A 16,516-nucleotide genomic window follows, 5' to 3' on the forward strand; every position below is an offset into this window, starting at 1 on the left:
ATTTCAATGAATTGCACTGCTGAAGGGTTTGGGCTTTTTTTGGTGCTTCGGGTTTTCTTTCTGCTGTTTCAAGACTCATCAGCTGTCTTCTACACACCACTGCTACCTTTGCACCAGCCAACAGGGACCAAGGACTACAGCTCACCACACCGCAAGCGTGTTTATCCCTAACCTGTGCTTGTTCAGGAGTACGGAATGGTGTGAATGATCCTTATGTCACGTGCTTGCTGTGACTTTGTGAGTGGTAAGCTGCTTTGTAATAGCTGCAAAATACAGCCTCAGCTGTTTTGGGATATTTCTTGCCTTTTGCTCAAAGTAAGTGTCATGTATATAAAATCAGTGGCCCAAACCTCACTTAGAGGTTTAGAGACATTAAACAAATTCATTATTTGCATTTGGGTAGTTTGCTGATGGTAACAATTGTGTTTCCATTACATTTGTGCTCATATTTGGAGCAAGAATATGTGCATTTGTTGGAGCCTGAAGTAATAACTTCTGTCTCGCAAACACTGTGGCAGTTACTGATGTGTGTGAGCAATTGCTGCATTTCCTACCACTGAACAGCTCTTGGTGTGATATCATAGGCCTGTAACTATCACTTAGGAGACTGGCATGCTGTAATGCAACCGCACAGGGCAGAGAAGATTTGTTTTAAATAATACAATATGTTGGTATAGCAACATAGTTATGTTTCTTGTGTTTAATTGCTTTCAATGTTTTTGTTGTTTCAAAAAGTAGCATTCTTTTCGGTACACTTCAGTGAATATTTATTAAATCTACAGTTTAATTATATAAAATGTAACAAACCAAATACACCCATCATCTTATATTTTATGCAGTAGTACTCTATTTTATAATCTGTTCACTTAGTTTTCTGGGTACATATATGATCAGACTAGAACTACATTTACTTGAATCTGCAGTTGCATCACTCTTTGTGTCAGTGTTTGAAACAAATTACCTCCTGCTCAAAGATTTTGAGTGATGAATCTTAGCAGCACAAGTTCCCTGAGATTTCTGCACTAAGTATTTTGATACCAGTCCCAGATACTGTGTTAGAAATCAGCGCTCTGAAGACATTAATGAGAATGGTCCTTTGTAAATCTGAGTTTCTGAGGATGGGGGGGGCAGTGGAAATCCATTCTTGCTCTTTGTTTTCCATTTTTCCCTCCTGTTCATTCTGAAACGATGACCTAATGAATGTCACTAGGCTGTAATCCATTTAGTCCATGTGGTGCTGGGAACAGAGAACCTGATATTTCATTTGGGCTGAGTGAACCGGAGTCACTCTGAGCTGAGCCCCCACTACCATCAAACTGAGATATTTTCTTCTTGATCATTTTTCTTTCTTTGGCTCGGCGATTCTGGAACCAGATTTTCACCTGTGGTGTTACAAATGGTATCTGATTAATTCAAAGTAATGGCCAACTTCTTACGGTACTAGTAGCAATGAAAATGCAGATATGTTAAAAAGAAAAATACCACCCCGTCAAAAAAACACCCCCACAAAATCCTGTAAAATCCCAAAGCAAAAAAAAAAACCCACAAACCAAAACACTGGATTTGTGCAGTTAAAGATTTTCAGTTGCTCTATAGTCATTTTCTGCATCATCATTGGCAGAAAATTACTTTCTTTTCTTAGACCTGGTGTAAAGTGAACCTGCTGTGTTATCTATAGGGACATAGTAATCGACTTACTCCTGTGGGCTCAGGGTCTGCCTAGTTTGCATCTAAGTTCTGACAGTGGCGTGTTGTACTTTGGGATGATGCAACTACGGAATAATTGTCAAGATGTCTGTGTCATCTGTGTTACAGATTAATTCAAGATCAAGTAGTGAAGGTTCTTTTTCTTCATTTATATTGAGAGTTATTTTTGTGTGCACATATATTACTATGTATTTTACAAGTTTGGAATGTCTTTGTTGCTGGGCTCTGTTTATATGTATGTGTTTTACAGCTATATGTGTGCTGTGTCCTGCATATAAATAGAGGCATTGGCATTACCTAATGACAGTGAATTTCCCAGGCTAATTGTGCAAATGTAAAGACTCCTATCTGTTTGAAATCTACTTTTCATTTAAGTATCTATATTTTCTTTCTTTATGTGAAAGTGTGAATGAGTAGGAAACCCCATTTCTGTTTTCTTTATCATTAATTTCTTTTTCTTTCTTTATAGTTCTTGTTATATCCTTTAATGTGTGTTGAATACAGGTGATCTAGAAAGTTGTACATTGCTTTGTATTAAAAATCTCATTCTTATTTTCTAAATAGTTTTTGGGTTTTTTTTTAATTACCTTCCTGATCATGACAGTGAGAAGCATTTAGCTTTGCTTGCTGTGAGTCCTGTAGAAATGCAGCTAGATTGCCTGGTTTGTCTACATTTTACCTGACAGAAATTTTCTGGTCAAACATGGGGTGGCTTAAAGAGCAGCAGCTGTTTGAAAGGAGGCAATAGGTCTTATGCAGCATCATGGGTTACTCCAGGCATGGCAGTGTTCTAAACCAGCAAGCCTGTGTCATGTTAAGGTGGAGGTTTTGAATCTCTCCTAACTGCAGTTCTCTGAACATTTTCCAGTGCAACTACATCCTGATGTATAACAACATTTAGTCCATCACTGATGGACTTGTAGTTACTTTCTAGGGCCACTTAGAGTCTGCAGAGTGTACTGTGTGCATTGTTCGGGTCTGGGATTGAATGTCGCTGCACTACAGTATGTTTTTAAGTCCAGTGCTTGATCCCTAAATACTGTTGCTTGTCTATGCATCCTTACAATTCCAGCCTCAATCGGTCCTGCTCTATTCCGTGTTCTTGCACAGACCGAATGCAGAAGCAGAGGCCACTGAAAGAGCAGAATTTTTTAGAGACGGGAATGTGCGTGTTCAGAAGGAACAGAGGTTTGTGAAATTCTAAAAAGAAAGGTCTCCTGTTTAAGTGTACCTGTGGGTAAAAAGTCTGATTGCTAAGGTGTGAGATGCTTTATTTAGTATCACCAAATCTTCCCTTATCCTCCAGCTGCACCAGAACCACTGGAATTCTGTTGCACAAGAAGGGCTGGATTCAACAATGACTGTATTTGCAGACTGCAGAGCTGTGCTTTGTAAGTGTGCTCTCCAGCACGGTGATTTTAGGAAATTCTTTATCCTGCATTTCCCTAGTCTTTATGAACACAGCTCGGATACCTGGGCCCTGCGCAGGAGATTGTCTTTATTCAGGACAGTGTGTATGTGTATGTGCACATACTTAATAGGTATGAACACAAAGTTGCTTTCCCAAAAAGCAATGGATCTAAGGATGCCCTTGTAAATAGCCTGAGTGGATAGTCTTAGTAGTCTTGGCTATACAGGAAAACAGGCATAAGAATTTGTCATCAAATTTTACAGCCTAAAGTATTCAATATATAGTAGGTGTGAACCCCCTATAGGTGAAGTACCTGTGAACATAATAGCAGAAAGGAGTCCTGGCTTGACAATGAAAGGCTGTAAAAACTCCTTAGAATGTGCTGAAATCTGACTGACTGAGGGAGAGTGTGGCCTGTGGACATAACAAAAATACACAGATATCTTGACTGATTGCTTTTTGAATGCTGAGTTTTCATCTTCTCTGCTTACAGCTGATATGTATCCAATGCTTCAGAATTTTCTGGGCCCCAGTTTGTGTGATTTCAAGAAGAAATAAAATGGAGAATGTCCTAACTATTGAGAACGTGGCTGAGATAATGTTAAACTGGACTGTTTGAATTCTAGCTGTCTAGCAAGCAGTTAAGCATGTGAGAATAAGTACTTCTAGTATAAATGAACTCCTAATGTTTAGTTACCCATAAGTGGAGGTTTCTGTCAAATTACCCTATTTATTAATTTGTATTTGCGCAGTGTATTCTCTGTGTGCCAAATATACTCACAAACTTTATCACAGTTGCCTTCGCACTACTTTTGGACACAGAACGTGAGTGCTGCTCATGTCCTCTGGCAGTAACAGTGTCTGGTGCGTGGGCGCGTACGTATGTTGGAGTCTCTGTGTACCTGTCTTTCAGAGAGTCCCAGGTTTGCTGCCAGTTCTGACTTCCTCCTGATTGTAATGTATCTGTTGCAGTGAAATTCCTTCTCTAATTCTAGTCTCTGATGATCTGTGTAAACCACTCGGTACTTCTCTTTTGTTCTTGTTTTGCCTGTTAAAGAAAGAAATGTTATTAATATGTTGAATTATATTTTCTACAACATCTTTCTTTCAAACGTGCAAACCTTTCACAAACATTCATTAAACTACCGGGTGCTTGCCTGGGATTGTTTTCTAAGTGAGAGAGAAGGAATATGAGGTGCAGAGTGAAGGAGTCAATGAGTATGGGTTATCATAACTGTCTTTCACTCTCTATCTCCCTTTCTCTGTAAACATACATTCAAATGTAAAGCTCTTAAGTGAAAAACACCCCGAAGCATCTTAAATAATTCATAGAAGTACCTAATTGGTGCTATATTTGATCTCAGAGGGGTTTCATTTCAGTGCTCACTGAAGTGACTTCCATGTATATGCAGGCAGAAATACACGGAATTTCAGGACTGAAGCTCGCTTGCAGTTTGTTTTTTTGTACCATGTCCTAATTCTTTGAGTTTTGAAGTATCACCTCTTAACACAAAGAAATGTCCTAGTAGAAATGTATTTCTTCTCTTGTGTGGCCACAGGACATGTTTGTAAGTTCAATAATAATTAGAATTCATTTTTTCAAAAAGGTCCAGTTATGCAAGCTGCTGAGTGCCCACAAAGCTGTTCTGGGGGAGCTGAGGGCACTGAGCTTCCCTCTCTGGTTGAAGGTGCTTGGCAACTTGTAAAGTGAGCCAATAAAATACTTGTAAAAGGATTTCAGTATCATCATCTCCAATATAAAGACTAAATACTCTTAGATATATTGGATGAACATACTGCTAAGGGAAACATTCCTTGATGTTTAGAAGATAGCTCTCATTTAAAGGACTTCTTAAACAATTCTTCATGTAATAATAGTACAGAAAGATGGCTTTTCAACTTATTTGTTCATTGCACTTTCAACTGCCAACGAGATGGTTTGCCTTTTTCTTCTGATCTTCACAGGTTTTTTTTTGATGTGAGTTTTCTGGAACAAACTGTAGGACAAAGACTCCTTTAAAATGGTTCCCTAAAATCCATTGAGGTGTTAAGATGAAGCACACGCCACACAAAGGATCGACAAGGAGATCTTATCAAGAACCCCTTTCACATTCAGAAACACAAGCCAATTGGTTTGGAATTTACAAGCCCTAAACAAATGTCAGACTCTTTCATCTTCGCAGAGGAAAAAAGGACAGAAATAGATGAAGGAATACTTTTTCCTGAGTTCTCTTTAATTTTGGACCAGCACTGAGGACAGTCTGTGATATTTGTATCTGGAGGCTGGAGGCAGACATAGCTTAAGATAATTTGAAATATGATTAATCAAGGACTTTTCCCCAAATCCTTTGCCACTTTGACTTCTCGTGTACAAGGTTTTCCTCCCTAAAATTGCAGGACTAAACCAATCATCAAACTAAATTTACTTTGTTTTCAAGGTACAAATTGTTGGCTTTGAAATATTTGCTCTAAGCGACAGCTGTAATGCTAACAATAGTGTAGATATTACGGTTCCTTGTAAACTGAGAGCTTAGGAGGTAATCTTTGAAAACAAGTTAAAATTCAACAGAGTTATTCTGGCTTCACTATAATCAGCAAATATAACCATGATTTCAGGGGGTGGAGAAAAGGAATAGTTTTCCCCATTCCCCTTGGCCATAAAATTCACAGAGCATTTCTTCTGAAGACAATAAAGCTGGGAGAAGGCCTCTTTATTTGCTGTGAAAATCATCACCCTTTCCGGCAATATAACTCCTGAAGAAAAGAGGGAGAAGGAAGAGACAAGAGTGCATATCAAAGCAAAGAGAAGTGTTGAAAGGGTCTGTTGCCTCAATATGACAGATAGGCCTCAAAACCTCAGACAATGTAGGCCAGTGGAAAATAATGTCACAACTAGTTTACAAAGCAAAATAAATTAGCATCAGGGCAGCGGCTGGGCCTTTTTCCATGCTTTTCTGTTTTGCTTTCTGACTTTGTTTCTGTTGTGATGTAATCTGAATTACCTGTACATCACTGCTTGTTTAAACAAAGATATAGAATTTGTTGACTATAGTTAAACCCCAAAACATCAGAGGCTGATGTTGCAAACTATGAAAATAATACCCTTTTGTTTAGTCCTCTTCTGTCTGAGAAGGGTCACTCCCTGAGGAAGTTTCATGTAAAGTTTTAAAAGATATGGAGTCTGTTTTCCAGACCCTTGTTTAGACCCTTCTTCTCAGGAAGGGTCATGCTTTGCAGGCTCACTTGCTTTCACAGAATACACATTTTACACTGTTGGCTACACAGCTTTTACAAGTGAATTGGTCTGAAGTTCTATGCTGACATAACTGGAGTCGATAGGGCATTTTGTCATTCGTTTTTAGTAAAACCAGGATACAGTCTGTTCTTTTTCTCAGTTTGATAGCCTGCCGGGAAGAGATCTTTACCAAACCCCATTTTGATGTTTGTTTTTTAAAATTTCTACTGCCTCATCTGTTTACAAGGTCTGTGTAATTGAAATAAAACAAGGTTTGTTCTGAATATGGAGTTTCGGTCTGTCAATGTCATTTCAATTCATATCTGTTGAAAGGACACATTACTTCTGTCTTCGTGGCACTTTCATTCTGAGAATTGACTTGGTCAGGAAAATTTTCATTTTACTTTTCCTGCAACTTATTTTCTTTCTATAAAATGCTAAATATGAATATTGAATTAAGATATTGTGTATATGATGTGGTCGAGATAGAGGGGAAAAAAATTGCCACCCCGTCCTCCAAGATAATTCCCCTCAGCTTTAGGGCAGTGTTTCAGGAGATATGTTTTGATTTCTGTTACTCCGTGCTGCTTAGATAGTAGATGTGAGTATGCGCCACTAGTGAAGTAAAGGATTTACGCATATTTATGTATACAAATATATTTTTAACATTTAGAGCTGTGGTTCTGAAACTTTAGAGTGGCGATAGTATTGAAGGGAGGAGCTAGTAGCTACTTTGATGGAAATAATCTTATGGCAGTGAGGCAAAAAGAGCAGGTCTGTTTAAACGAGCGGTTGTAAGTAAGTTGAGTTGAGTAAGTTCTCTTACCTGATCTTCTAGAGAAAGCATTGATCATTTGGTGTGTAGCTGTTATGCACATAATTTTAGCTTTCTCATCTGCTTGAATTTCTTTTTGGTTTTCACAACTTTTATGTGTCAGTATTAAAATTTTCCCCGTTTTTACAGTTACCATTTTTTTAAAACACCAGTGGAAAGCCCAAGCTATTTGGTGCTTCTCTTGTTTTGCAAAATACCACATTCATGCTTTACTGCCCGAAGCCCTTTTTTTAAGCTAGGTTGATGCCTTGAGCCCACTTGTGTGAAGTCCTGCACTGTTTGTAATACTTCAAAGGATCAGGCTCAAGGAATGCGGGGCCCCAGGACATGTATCTGTGACAGGCCTTCCCTCACCTGTCCAGTGAGTTCATAAAGTGTTACTGCATTTGCGTGCACTCTGTCTAAGTGCTTCTCAGTCCAGAGGTGAATTTCAGCGCATATCTGCTGTTCTTAATTGCATTTCTATTTTATGAAGTTGAGAAGCGTGTGAGAAATCTTTCAGGGACTTCTGTGTTTATGCAATAAGTGTAAAACTAGATTTTTGAGTCTGTTTTATTGTTTGAGAATGCCAACACATTTAAAATTCAGTGTCGACAAAACAGACACAGGGCTGCCTCCCTGACATTCAGTAGTCTCGGCTGAATTTGGTCTACATTCAGGTCTTGCATCACTTCTACACTTGGTAATCTCCAAGGATGTTAATGAAGTTGCTGCTGATTTACATGAGTTTACAGAAGGAGAAAACAGACTAAATCTGCCTGGCTTTGAAGGCCTTTGTTAGAGGCTGGAGGTGGAAGGACAGCATTGTGCTACTTCAGTGTTCACCTGGCATTTTATATTTAGTAACAGTGGGAAAAACATGTGTATCTGCTTTATAACTAAGAACAATTACCAGGCTAATTTTACTCCTGAATAATAACTATTTGAAAGAGGATTGTGTCTCAAGGAGCAGTGCTGATTTTCTGTGTCTTCTAAGACTCCTTTAGTTGTAATTGCTCTTCTTTCTATACAGCATTTTCTTTGATGCTCTCTAACACACACTTACTACTTTTAACCTTAACAGATTTAGCAGACCTTGCTACACCCAATTCACACCTTGGGAATATACACCGAAAGGTTCATCTGGCGTGCAGCTCGTGACAGAAACCAGGCGCCTCAATGAGCGACACTTGAAAGAAAGTAATTTTTAATTGTGTGCTTGTGGCAAGCCACAAAATTTTAGAACACCAGAAAAATATGTAAATCTGATTTGAAACTGAATGAAAAGGAAGCTTAACTCATGAGATTAGTGGTCTGCAAACAACATAGTCTGTGCTGGCCATTTGAGTGAAATTGCTTCTCTAGGATTATTTCTTCTCACCTAATAGGTCCAGGTGGAAAAGTAAAAGACACAGGGACATGAGTGGAAAGTTGTGTCATCACTACAGCTGGATCAGAGCACACAATTTTCTTTACAAATATTGAAAAGTCTGTAAAGATTTAAAAATATCAAGCTGGTTTTATGTTGCTATTTACCTTGCAGCATAAAATAATTCTTTAGTGTTTTTCCTGTAACTGTTAAATGTTGCTGCATTCATTGTGACCTTCTCAAGAGAATTATGTTTTTCATCCAAAAATCTTTACAGAATGTTAGAATAAAGATTCCTGGACTTGAGTGAGATGCAGCCATATCTGATCACAGCAGCCATTCTGCTGCAGGAACCACATCAAGTGTTTATGGGATGAAAGTGAAACTAGCGCAAAGTTAGTTAAAACTGCCTCAAACAGCAGTGGGTTAAATAAGTGTCATAAATGACCCACCAACCTGTGTGCTTCAAGTGAAGTTAATTATTTGTAAGATTAATGATAGCAGAAGATGCTTTCCCAGGTTGGAAGTTGAATCTACACTTACCAGTAGTGTTAGCTTGCACCGTTTTCCTCATCCACTCGTAAGAGCTGTGCCTTTGGCTGCTGGGAGAGATTTGCTGTGCATTAATTGTTTCTACAGGCGGCAACCCCCCAGCTCCAGCAGGATGAAGGGAGCTGTAATCAGCAGAGCTGTAGGAGACCTGGGCAGGAGGCGAGCCATTGAGCTGTGCCGCAGCCACCGTGCTGGAAGGTCCTGGGCCGTAAGCATTCCAGTCCTCCCTCTGTGGGCCGTAGTGAGATCCCCAGGCTCCTGCCGGCTGTCCATGGGCATCCAGAGTTGGCACATGATGATATCCCATGTAATCGGAATAGGCTGGAGTAGACACAAAGTTCTGCACTGGCAGGTTGCTGTTACCCCTCGCAGATCCTGGGTACATGCTGGTCTCTTTATCCAAAAGGGAGCTCACATACATGATGCTCACAGATTTTAAATACGTTGTCACAACATTTTGTTCTTCTGTATTTTCTTCCACTGCTTAAAATTAATTGTGTTTGAGTTTCTCTAATAATGTCTCTCTTCTTGGAATCTTCTACTTCATCCTCTTTTATTATCAACTGTGTTACCAGGTACTGGTGGTAATGGTTTACCAAGATCTTGTCTGACGTCAGCCTAACTGCCTGCCTCATAATTGCATTTGCATTCAAATGAAGGGCTGACCAACCCCACCTTTCTGGTGGCTCTGTTGCTTTCTCTTTCACAGAACTTTTATCTATCCTCTTAACCTTCCCTGATATTCCACAGCAGTTGCAGTACTGTCAGATGTTGCAATAGTTGCTTGTATTTGTAGCTTGGCAAATAGACCTTTTCTTAAGACAAGACAGTGGTAACTGTAATAGCAATGCTTGCCGTTCAAATGGTTCTTATCTGAAGCTTTTATTGGTTATGTGTTATCAATCAACAAGTAAATCTAATACTCGCTTAATTTCTCAGATACTCAAAAAACTCTTATTTTATTCTTATATTAAGGGACATGGTCAATTTGAATAATTGTAAGTCAGTGGCTTCAGAACACAGAGCATCTTGTAAATAGCACGTCTTCGATTGAACTGTCTCAGAACCATTCCCCTCTTTATTGGTGTTTGTAAGAGCATGGGAGATGCTCAAACAAGATATTTGTTTCCAGCATGGGAGAAGTTAAGGCACTGACTGTAGAGCATGTATTCACACTCTCCCCATGACAGTCGGTCATCTGGTGTCTATTGCAAACAGATAAATTTTAAAGAGCAGACAATAAATATTCCTAACTCAGGTGGTGCCAGAAGTACAAAATAATGGCTGTAAAAAGTAGTGAAAAGAGTCTTTGGTTTGGCCCAGTAATATTGTTGGCTTCTGTGTCAAACTGAAGAGAGCCTTTACTTGCCTGCCGGGCTGGGTGCCCTCCTCTGGAACTGTGGATGGCCGTGGTGGCAGCTTAGGTAAGTGAAACGTGCAGGGAGAAACCGCTGGGCTATCACTTTAGTGGATCCAGACTGCCATGACGCTTTCCTATTGAGTGCCAGACACGTGGGTGCTCCACAGGTCAGTGCATGTGTTCCCATGGAGAGAACTTTGTATGTCATTATACAGAGCTTGATATTGACAGGGCAAGGGGAACTAAACCATACCTTCAACTGTGAGAATCGCCTCTGTGCACTTGTCTGGCTACAATTTGTAGAGTGAATTTGATGTATTTTTCTCTTGGCTGGGTTCTTTGCACTGAGCGATTTGTCAAGGGCTTTGCTTGCAAAAGAGGTGCAAATTACAATGAGTTGTTTCCCTTTGCAAAGGTGTGGCTCTTCATTCAGTACCCTTTGTATTTTGACACTACTTGTATTCACACATCCCTTCTAATTCCAGCACTGAAGGATTCTAAGTGTGTACCTAAAGACAGGAAAGATATTTCTCTTCTGGTTTGGGTTTGGGGGTTTTTTGAGGAAAGAATTTTTACTGAGAAGTGTAGCAAAATATGTATAATTGATGTTGGTATATTTACAGATTTCTTTATTAATCCTTGGAATCCTGAGAACGTTGAGAAAAGTTGCATCATGTGATAGGTCATGGACAAAGTAAGGCTATATGTAATTGGTGTGCCCTTCAAAAACCAAATAATTGGGAGACACTTGTTCCCTTCCTCGTAAGAGAAAAGGAATTGTAATACAAATTTTGAGAGCCCACAGACTTTATAGTACTGATGTGTGCTAAAAAGAAAATAGAACTCCACTGAGCATCATCCACACTAAATGATGTGTTTCCTGTACTGGTATCCTTGGAGTCTTTGGCCCATTTGCCAGTGCTATGCCAGCAGATGCATTCCGCTGTGTTGCTGGGTGCTGTGCAGAGCTGTTGGGCACAGGCAGAGCCACACGAGGGTGGAGCTTGGTCTTCATCAACTGCATTTGAAATCCATTGGCATGGCACAAATGAACATTGCTGCTCAGAGATTTCAGACCAGATGCACTGAGAAACTTCTGTTCTAAACACCCCACTTTCACATCTCCATGACTGACATTAATTTCATTATGGGATGCCTCTGCACATACCCCCGATAATTTCAGTATCACCTAATCCTATTTTTTGTACCTCAGAGCTTTATCCTTTATTCTCTGTTCTACTTTTATCTTTTGTTTATGCTCCTCCTTTCCCTTTCTTGTTTTGCCTGTTCCATTATCTGAATTTACTTTAGATCTATTTTGATTCTTTCCAGAACGGAATTAGATCAAGATATGCCCATGGTGAATTGCTACAGTGATTTGATATCGGCTAACAATAGTAAGCTTTGAGTAAGGCATTTTGTTTAAAAAGAGCTACGTAACAGGATAAGATTGCTGGGTAGCGATGCAGATTTCTAACACCAGAGTGAGAATAAGATAACTAAAATGGTAGCATTCAAATTATCTCCTGCACCCTGGCTCTTGTGCCAGTCATTTTGTGTAACAGAACCATGTGGACATATTAAAAAGGAGCCATATCTTTGTGTGTAGTCTAGTAGTTTGAGGCTACAAAAATTTTGGGGTTGGTGTTTTGTGAGAGCTAATTGCCTTTTAACATGAGTCTGCCTTCTCAAGAGTTCTTTCCTGACCATGTACATGTCCTTCCTGCTCGGTTCCAGCATGTCAGTAACTTCAGAGTTGTAGAATGGCTGCGTCTTCAGTATACGGCAGTGACTTACATTGTAGTTCCAGGAACACTTCTGGTGGGCATTGCTGACAGAAAAGAAAAAACGGAAAACAAGAAGGGAAAAGAGTGGCCTGCTCTTGCCTTGTCCATGTTTGCCCTGTGAGGGGATGGCAGCGAGTTGCTGGTGGCAGAGGACGGGAGGGTGAGCAGCCTGTGCCTGTGCAAAGTGCTTTGAAACTGCTGTGTGGGCCCTCTCCTGACTTTCTTGGGGGGAAAGCAAAGGCAGTTTGGAGAGGGCAAGACATATGGAAAACTCATCCAGGTGGGTGGTTGTATTGATACCATTTTCTGCAGTGGGTGATATACAGGACAGGAAGAGTCTCTGTAGTGTTGGCAGCCAGAGTGCTGTGCTCTTTGCCATGGTGCAGGGAGGTGGAAGCCAGGATAACAGAACTCCAGGGTTTTAATTCCACGTTCTCCACCTGTTAAAATGACTTGTGTAATTTGTCTGCTTAGCCAGTGTCCACAAGTTGCCTCAGTCTTAAAGTGAATTGTATGTATGTAAAATTAAATGTACTTTGAGGTATTTGGGGAAGAAGATTTTCTAGATTTCCTAGAATTGGCTGATGAAAATCTAGTGATAACAAGAAGCTAGATAGCCAAAGGAACCGTTGAAGTGTTGTTTGTGCAGGCAGTGTAGCTGGTACACTATGGTAGATGTGCTGTCCTAAAGAGCATTCCCACACTGGGTAATAATATAATCACCAACATGCAATTAAATGTTTTAATGACAGCTATTATAACTGCAATTGCAAGGACTCCTCGTGGATTACAACTGACCTGTGCAACAATGACTTATATCAAAGGTGTTATGGCAGTGATAGTTTTTATTATTTTATTAACAATAAAGTTACTGTTCCTTTTATATGGAAATAAGAAGAAAGAAATCTGTCCATCTTTGAACACTGAAAATGATATGAAATCTATCTGGAGTGTCCCATTCTGGCTAAGGAAGAGATGTGGTGTTGTCTTGTCTCTGGATGACTGCTCCAATAACACATCAGTAACATCAGGCTTAGGAATGCTTCTTGCATGTACATTTATAACTGCGTGCTTGGAATGTCGGTGCAATGGGCAGCTGAGGACTTTGTTAGTGAGCTGTGCGTTGCTGATGGTTCTAATGCAGTGTTTTGCAGGTATCAGTGAGCCTTTACTCCGGTTGGACTTTTCATGCGCACCCATTCCTCCTCACATTAATGGTCAGCTGTATAGTCTCGAGGAAAGGTCAGTCAGCACGTGGCACGCTGTCAGCTGAGGTCAGCTCTGATGGGAAACAACCAACCAGTCAGGAAGGAAGGCAGCTGGTTTGAAAACTTTAAACCACACAGCTAAAGAGATTGCTTGTGCTTTCACTGGAGCTTCAGCAAATGCAAAGCTGCTGGAAATTCTGTTTACCCTTTTTAATTGGGCTGGTTTAATTTCAACACCCTAGCTAGGTCTCATTGTCAGGGCTTACAATGTAAGCACATACCAATTTGTGTCTCTATCCTCTGATATGCCGTGGCCCAGAGAGCTGAGCGAGCAGCAGAGGCTGAGCTGTTTTCACTTGCTGGACAGAGCTCTTCTGGGGAAAAAGGGATTGTTCCCATGTTTCAGTTCTGTGCTGGATGTTTCTCTCATTCCTAATGTGTGTTTCTTTTTCATGAGAGAACAGCAGTAGAAATAAGTATGTCACTTGTCCATGAAGCCTTCCTCAATGGTTTCATTTTTGATTCCATGCTCTGAAATTTTGGTTGTTAGATGATAAGAAGTTACTTGTTGAGTGCACAGCAATTGTATTTACCCTGCTACTTGTTCCGCTGCTGTTTTCCTAACTGCTGCTAATGATGGCCTGTCTTCTTTTTTTAATGTGAACTTCTGCATTTTATTAAAAGTGACGATATATTTCATATATGGCCTGTGTCAGTGTTGTGTTTGCCCGGAAGGAATGGTCTGGAGCTAAAGGAGGGGCTTACTATTCTGAAATTCAAATAATTTAAAATCTGCTACAAAATCCATACTGTCGATATTGAAGAGCGTGTCTCTCTGCTCAGCTCAGCAAATAGGCTTCGTATGGCAAGGTTACAGAGCGTGCAGGTGAACTTCAGCTTAATTGTTTATGTGTAGCAGAATCATGAAAACAAACAGCAAATCTTCTACTGGTGGTGATGTGGTTCCCTTCTTGGGCCGTGTAGAATGGGGCTTCTGTGTGCTGCAACTTGCACATGCTGCCCAGGGTGCAGCTGGCTGGGCTGCTGGGTGCTCCCCATGGGGTCCTAGAGAGCCTTTGGTGGGGACTGCCTTTCACAAGGTGGCAAAGGAACTGATTTCCTTTACTGCTGGCCATTCTCTCATGTCCATGATTTATATTCATGGTGGATTGGCATTTCTGTTGCACAATTTTAACTCTTCTGTCATACTCTTGGCTAAGAAAGATCACTGTCTGTATAAAGTCTGTCCTGCCTATGAGTGACTGCATTTAGTGTGGCTGAGCAGACCAAGAACATGCGGAGTGTATTTTCATTAAGTCTTTCCATTTATTGTGACACCTCTAAGAACAGAGTTACAAAATGTACAAGAAAGTGTTTCTGCTTTTTGAGTGTGAGAACAGCTGGTAGATGTTTTAATCATGAAACCTGTGCCTATTCTTTTACACGGTGAGGTCTGCACGATGTTCTGTCCAACCAGTAACACCCAGTGCCATTCCGAAGTGTGACCGGCTGTGAGTTATTCGCAGGGACACGTCATTTCAGCTGTAAAAGCTTTGGTTGGAGTAAGCCTGTACTGCATGTGCGAACCGAATATAGGTGCTAAAGCAGGCTCTGTGATCTGTATGTGATTGTCCAGATTGAATACATTTTTGAATCTGCTCTTGGGCAGGAGGTAGCATCTACTTGATGTGCTCTTGTATGTCCATTAATGATTGAGTAACCCCTAAGCAATTGCAGACACTGCACATTTGAAGGCTTTTGTTTTAAAAGTGCCATTTGGAATTGTATCTCTTGCTTAGTTGCATGAAATTTTTGTAGAAGATCCTAAGGTGCTGTGCTCTTCTTGGTCTTTTTGTACCATACAGATCACAACTCTTACTGGGCAATGGGGTTTTAAACCCCAGGGTTAGTGAATTCCTCTGAAAATGGGGTGTACCTTGATTGTTCTTTTAATCACAATTAGGATTAAGGGCTTAGGTATTCTTGTGATGTTGTCTGGAGTATGCTTTTCTTCTTCAAGGCACTGTGCTAACAACCAATCCATCTTCTCAGCAACTCTGCTTTAGTGCCCCTGCTTTTTAGATCTGATAGAAGCGATAGGTTATACACCCAAAGTCAGGACGAAAGTAAGTGTTGTTGTGAGGACTAGCACCAGTATGTCATGACTCACGATGCTGAGCCAAGATTCTTCCAGTTGATTTGGCTGTAATTTTATGTCTCTTATTTTTGATTACACACAATACAGCTTCTAATCAACAGCACTGCACAAGCTTCTTAGAGAAAAATAGCTTTCTTTTCTTTTTCCTGGGGAACTGGTTAAAGGATTAAAGCACACTGGAAATATGTAGTTGGATAGATTGGTGGTGAGTTTAAAAAAAATTGTACTCCTTAAAGCAACCACTGGCATAACTAGAAAGTTAATAATCTCTAAGGTATTGCCCTGGTTTATAGATACTGCTTTTGGAGCAATAAATTTTAACCTTTGAACATGTGCTTCTGCAAATAAAATCTAGCCTTATTTTGTGTACTTAACAGCTTCTGATTGGAAACACATAGCAACCTACAGCAAGCATGCTTTCAGCAAACTGGAGCAGAAATGAGGCACATCTTCAAAGCCCTCACTTATCTTCCTCAATAACTCTTCTACATGTAAACAAGATAAACCAGGTCATTTTGCCAGATCTCCCCTTCTTTGAATGATGTTTAAATAATTTTAAAGAGAAAGAAGTTGCAGTCAGATATGTTTCTTAAAGCTCTTTCTTGAAGGACTTTCTCCTTTCTGAAATTTTAATACAAATTTAAGCTGTGTTATGGAAATGTGATTCAAACAGGCAGCTACGGGCTTGATCCTGCAAACCCCTGGGGCCAGTGTGCTGTGTATTTAGCTAGAACTGGGTCCTAAATTATTGTGCATCAGTAAAGCAGAAAAAGTTTCTCTCTGTATTCTTACCTTGGGAAAGTCCAAATCTGGACATTATTGTTGGTTTTTCTTTAATGTGCAAGCAAAGTTCTGTTTAATTGGTCAGTGTGTGGCTGTGTATGTGTTCACTGTAAGTAAACTATCTCCAGCATT

At 40.1% G+C, this 16,516-nt stretch overlaps 1 protein-coding gene across 1 annotated transcript; it reads right to left on the reverse strand.

The window, feature by feature from the left end:
* Positions 1–1,193: 1,193 nt before the first annotated feature.
* On the reverse strand, positions 1,194–9,607 carry LOC104063990 (homeobox protein CDX-4). Its single transcript, XM_009566277.2, has 3 exons — positions 9,080–9,607; positions 4,021–4,166; positions 1,194–1,382 (listed from the first exon to the last, which is right to left on the reverse strand). The coding sequence occupies exons 1-3, from the start codon at positions 9,507–9,509 to the stop codon at positions 1,194–1,196; spliced, it is 765 nt and encodes a 254-aa protein (XP_009564572.1). The 5' UTR covers positions 9,510–9,607.
* Between the last annotated feature and the right edge of the window lie 6,909 nt (positions 9,608–16,516).

The sequence above is a fragment of the Cuculus canorus genome, chromosome 10 (genome assembly GCF_017976375.1).
Source record: "Cuculus canorus isolate bCucCan1 chromosome 10, bCucCan1.pri, whole genome shotgun sequence".
Lineage (NCBI taxonomy): Eukaryota > Metazoa > Chordata > Aves > Cuculiformes > Cuculidae > Cuculus > Cuculus canorus.

What these genes read in the sequence shown, in the direction of transcription:
- LOC104063990 (XM_009566277.2), bottom strand. Translation starts at nt 9,509, where the DNA reads ATGTATGTGAGCTCCCTTTTGGATAAAGAGACCAGCATGTACCCAGGA. An exon ending in GGTGCAAGCTAACACTACTG is followed by an intron (nt 4,167 to 9,079) that starts GTAAGTGTAGAT and finishes TTTCTTTAACAG; the next exon opens with GCAAAACAAGAACAAAAGAG. An exon ending in TGGGACTCTCTGAAAGACAG is followed by an intron (nt 1,383 to 4,020) that starts GTACACAGAGAC and finishes GTAACACCACAG; the next exon opens with GTGAAAATCTGGTTCCAGAA.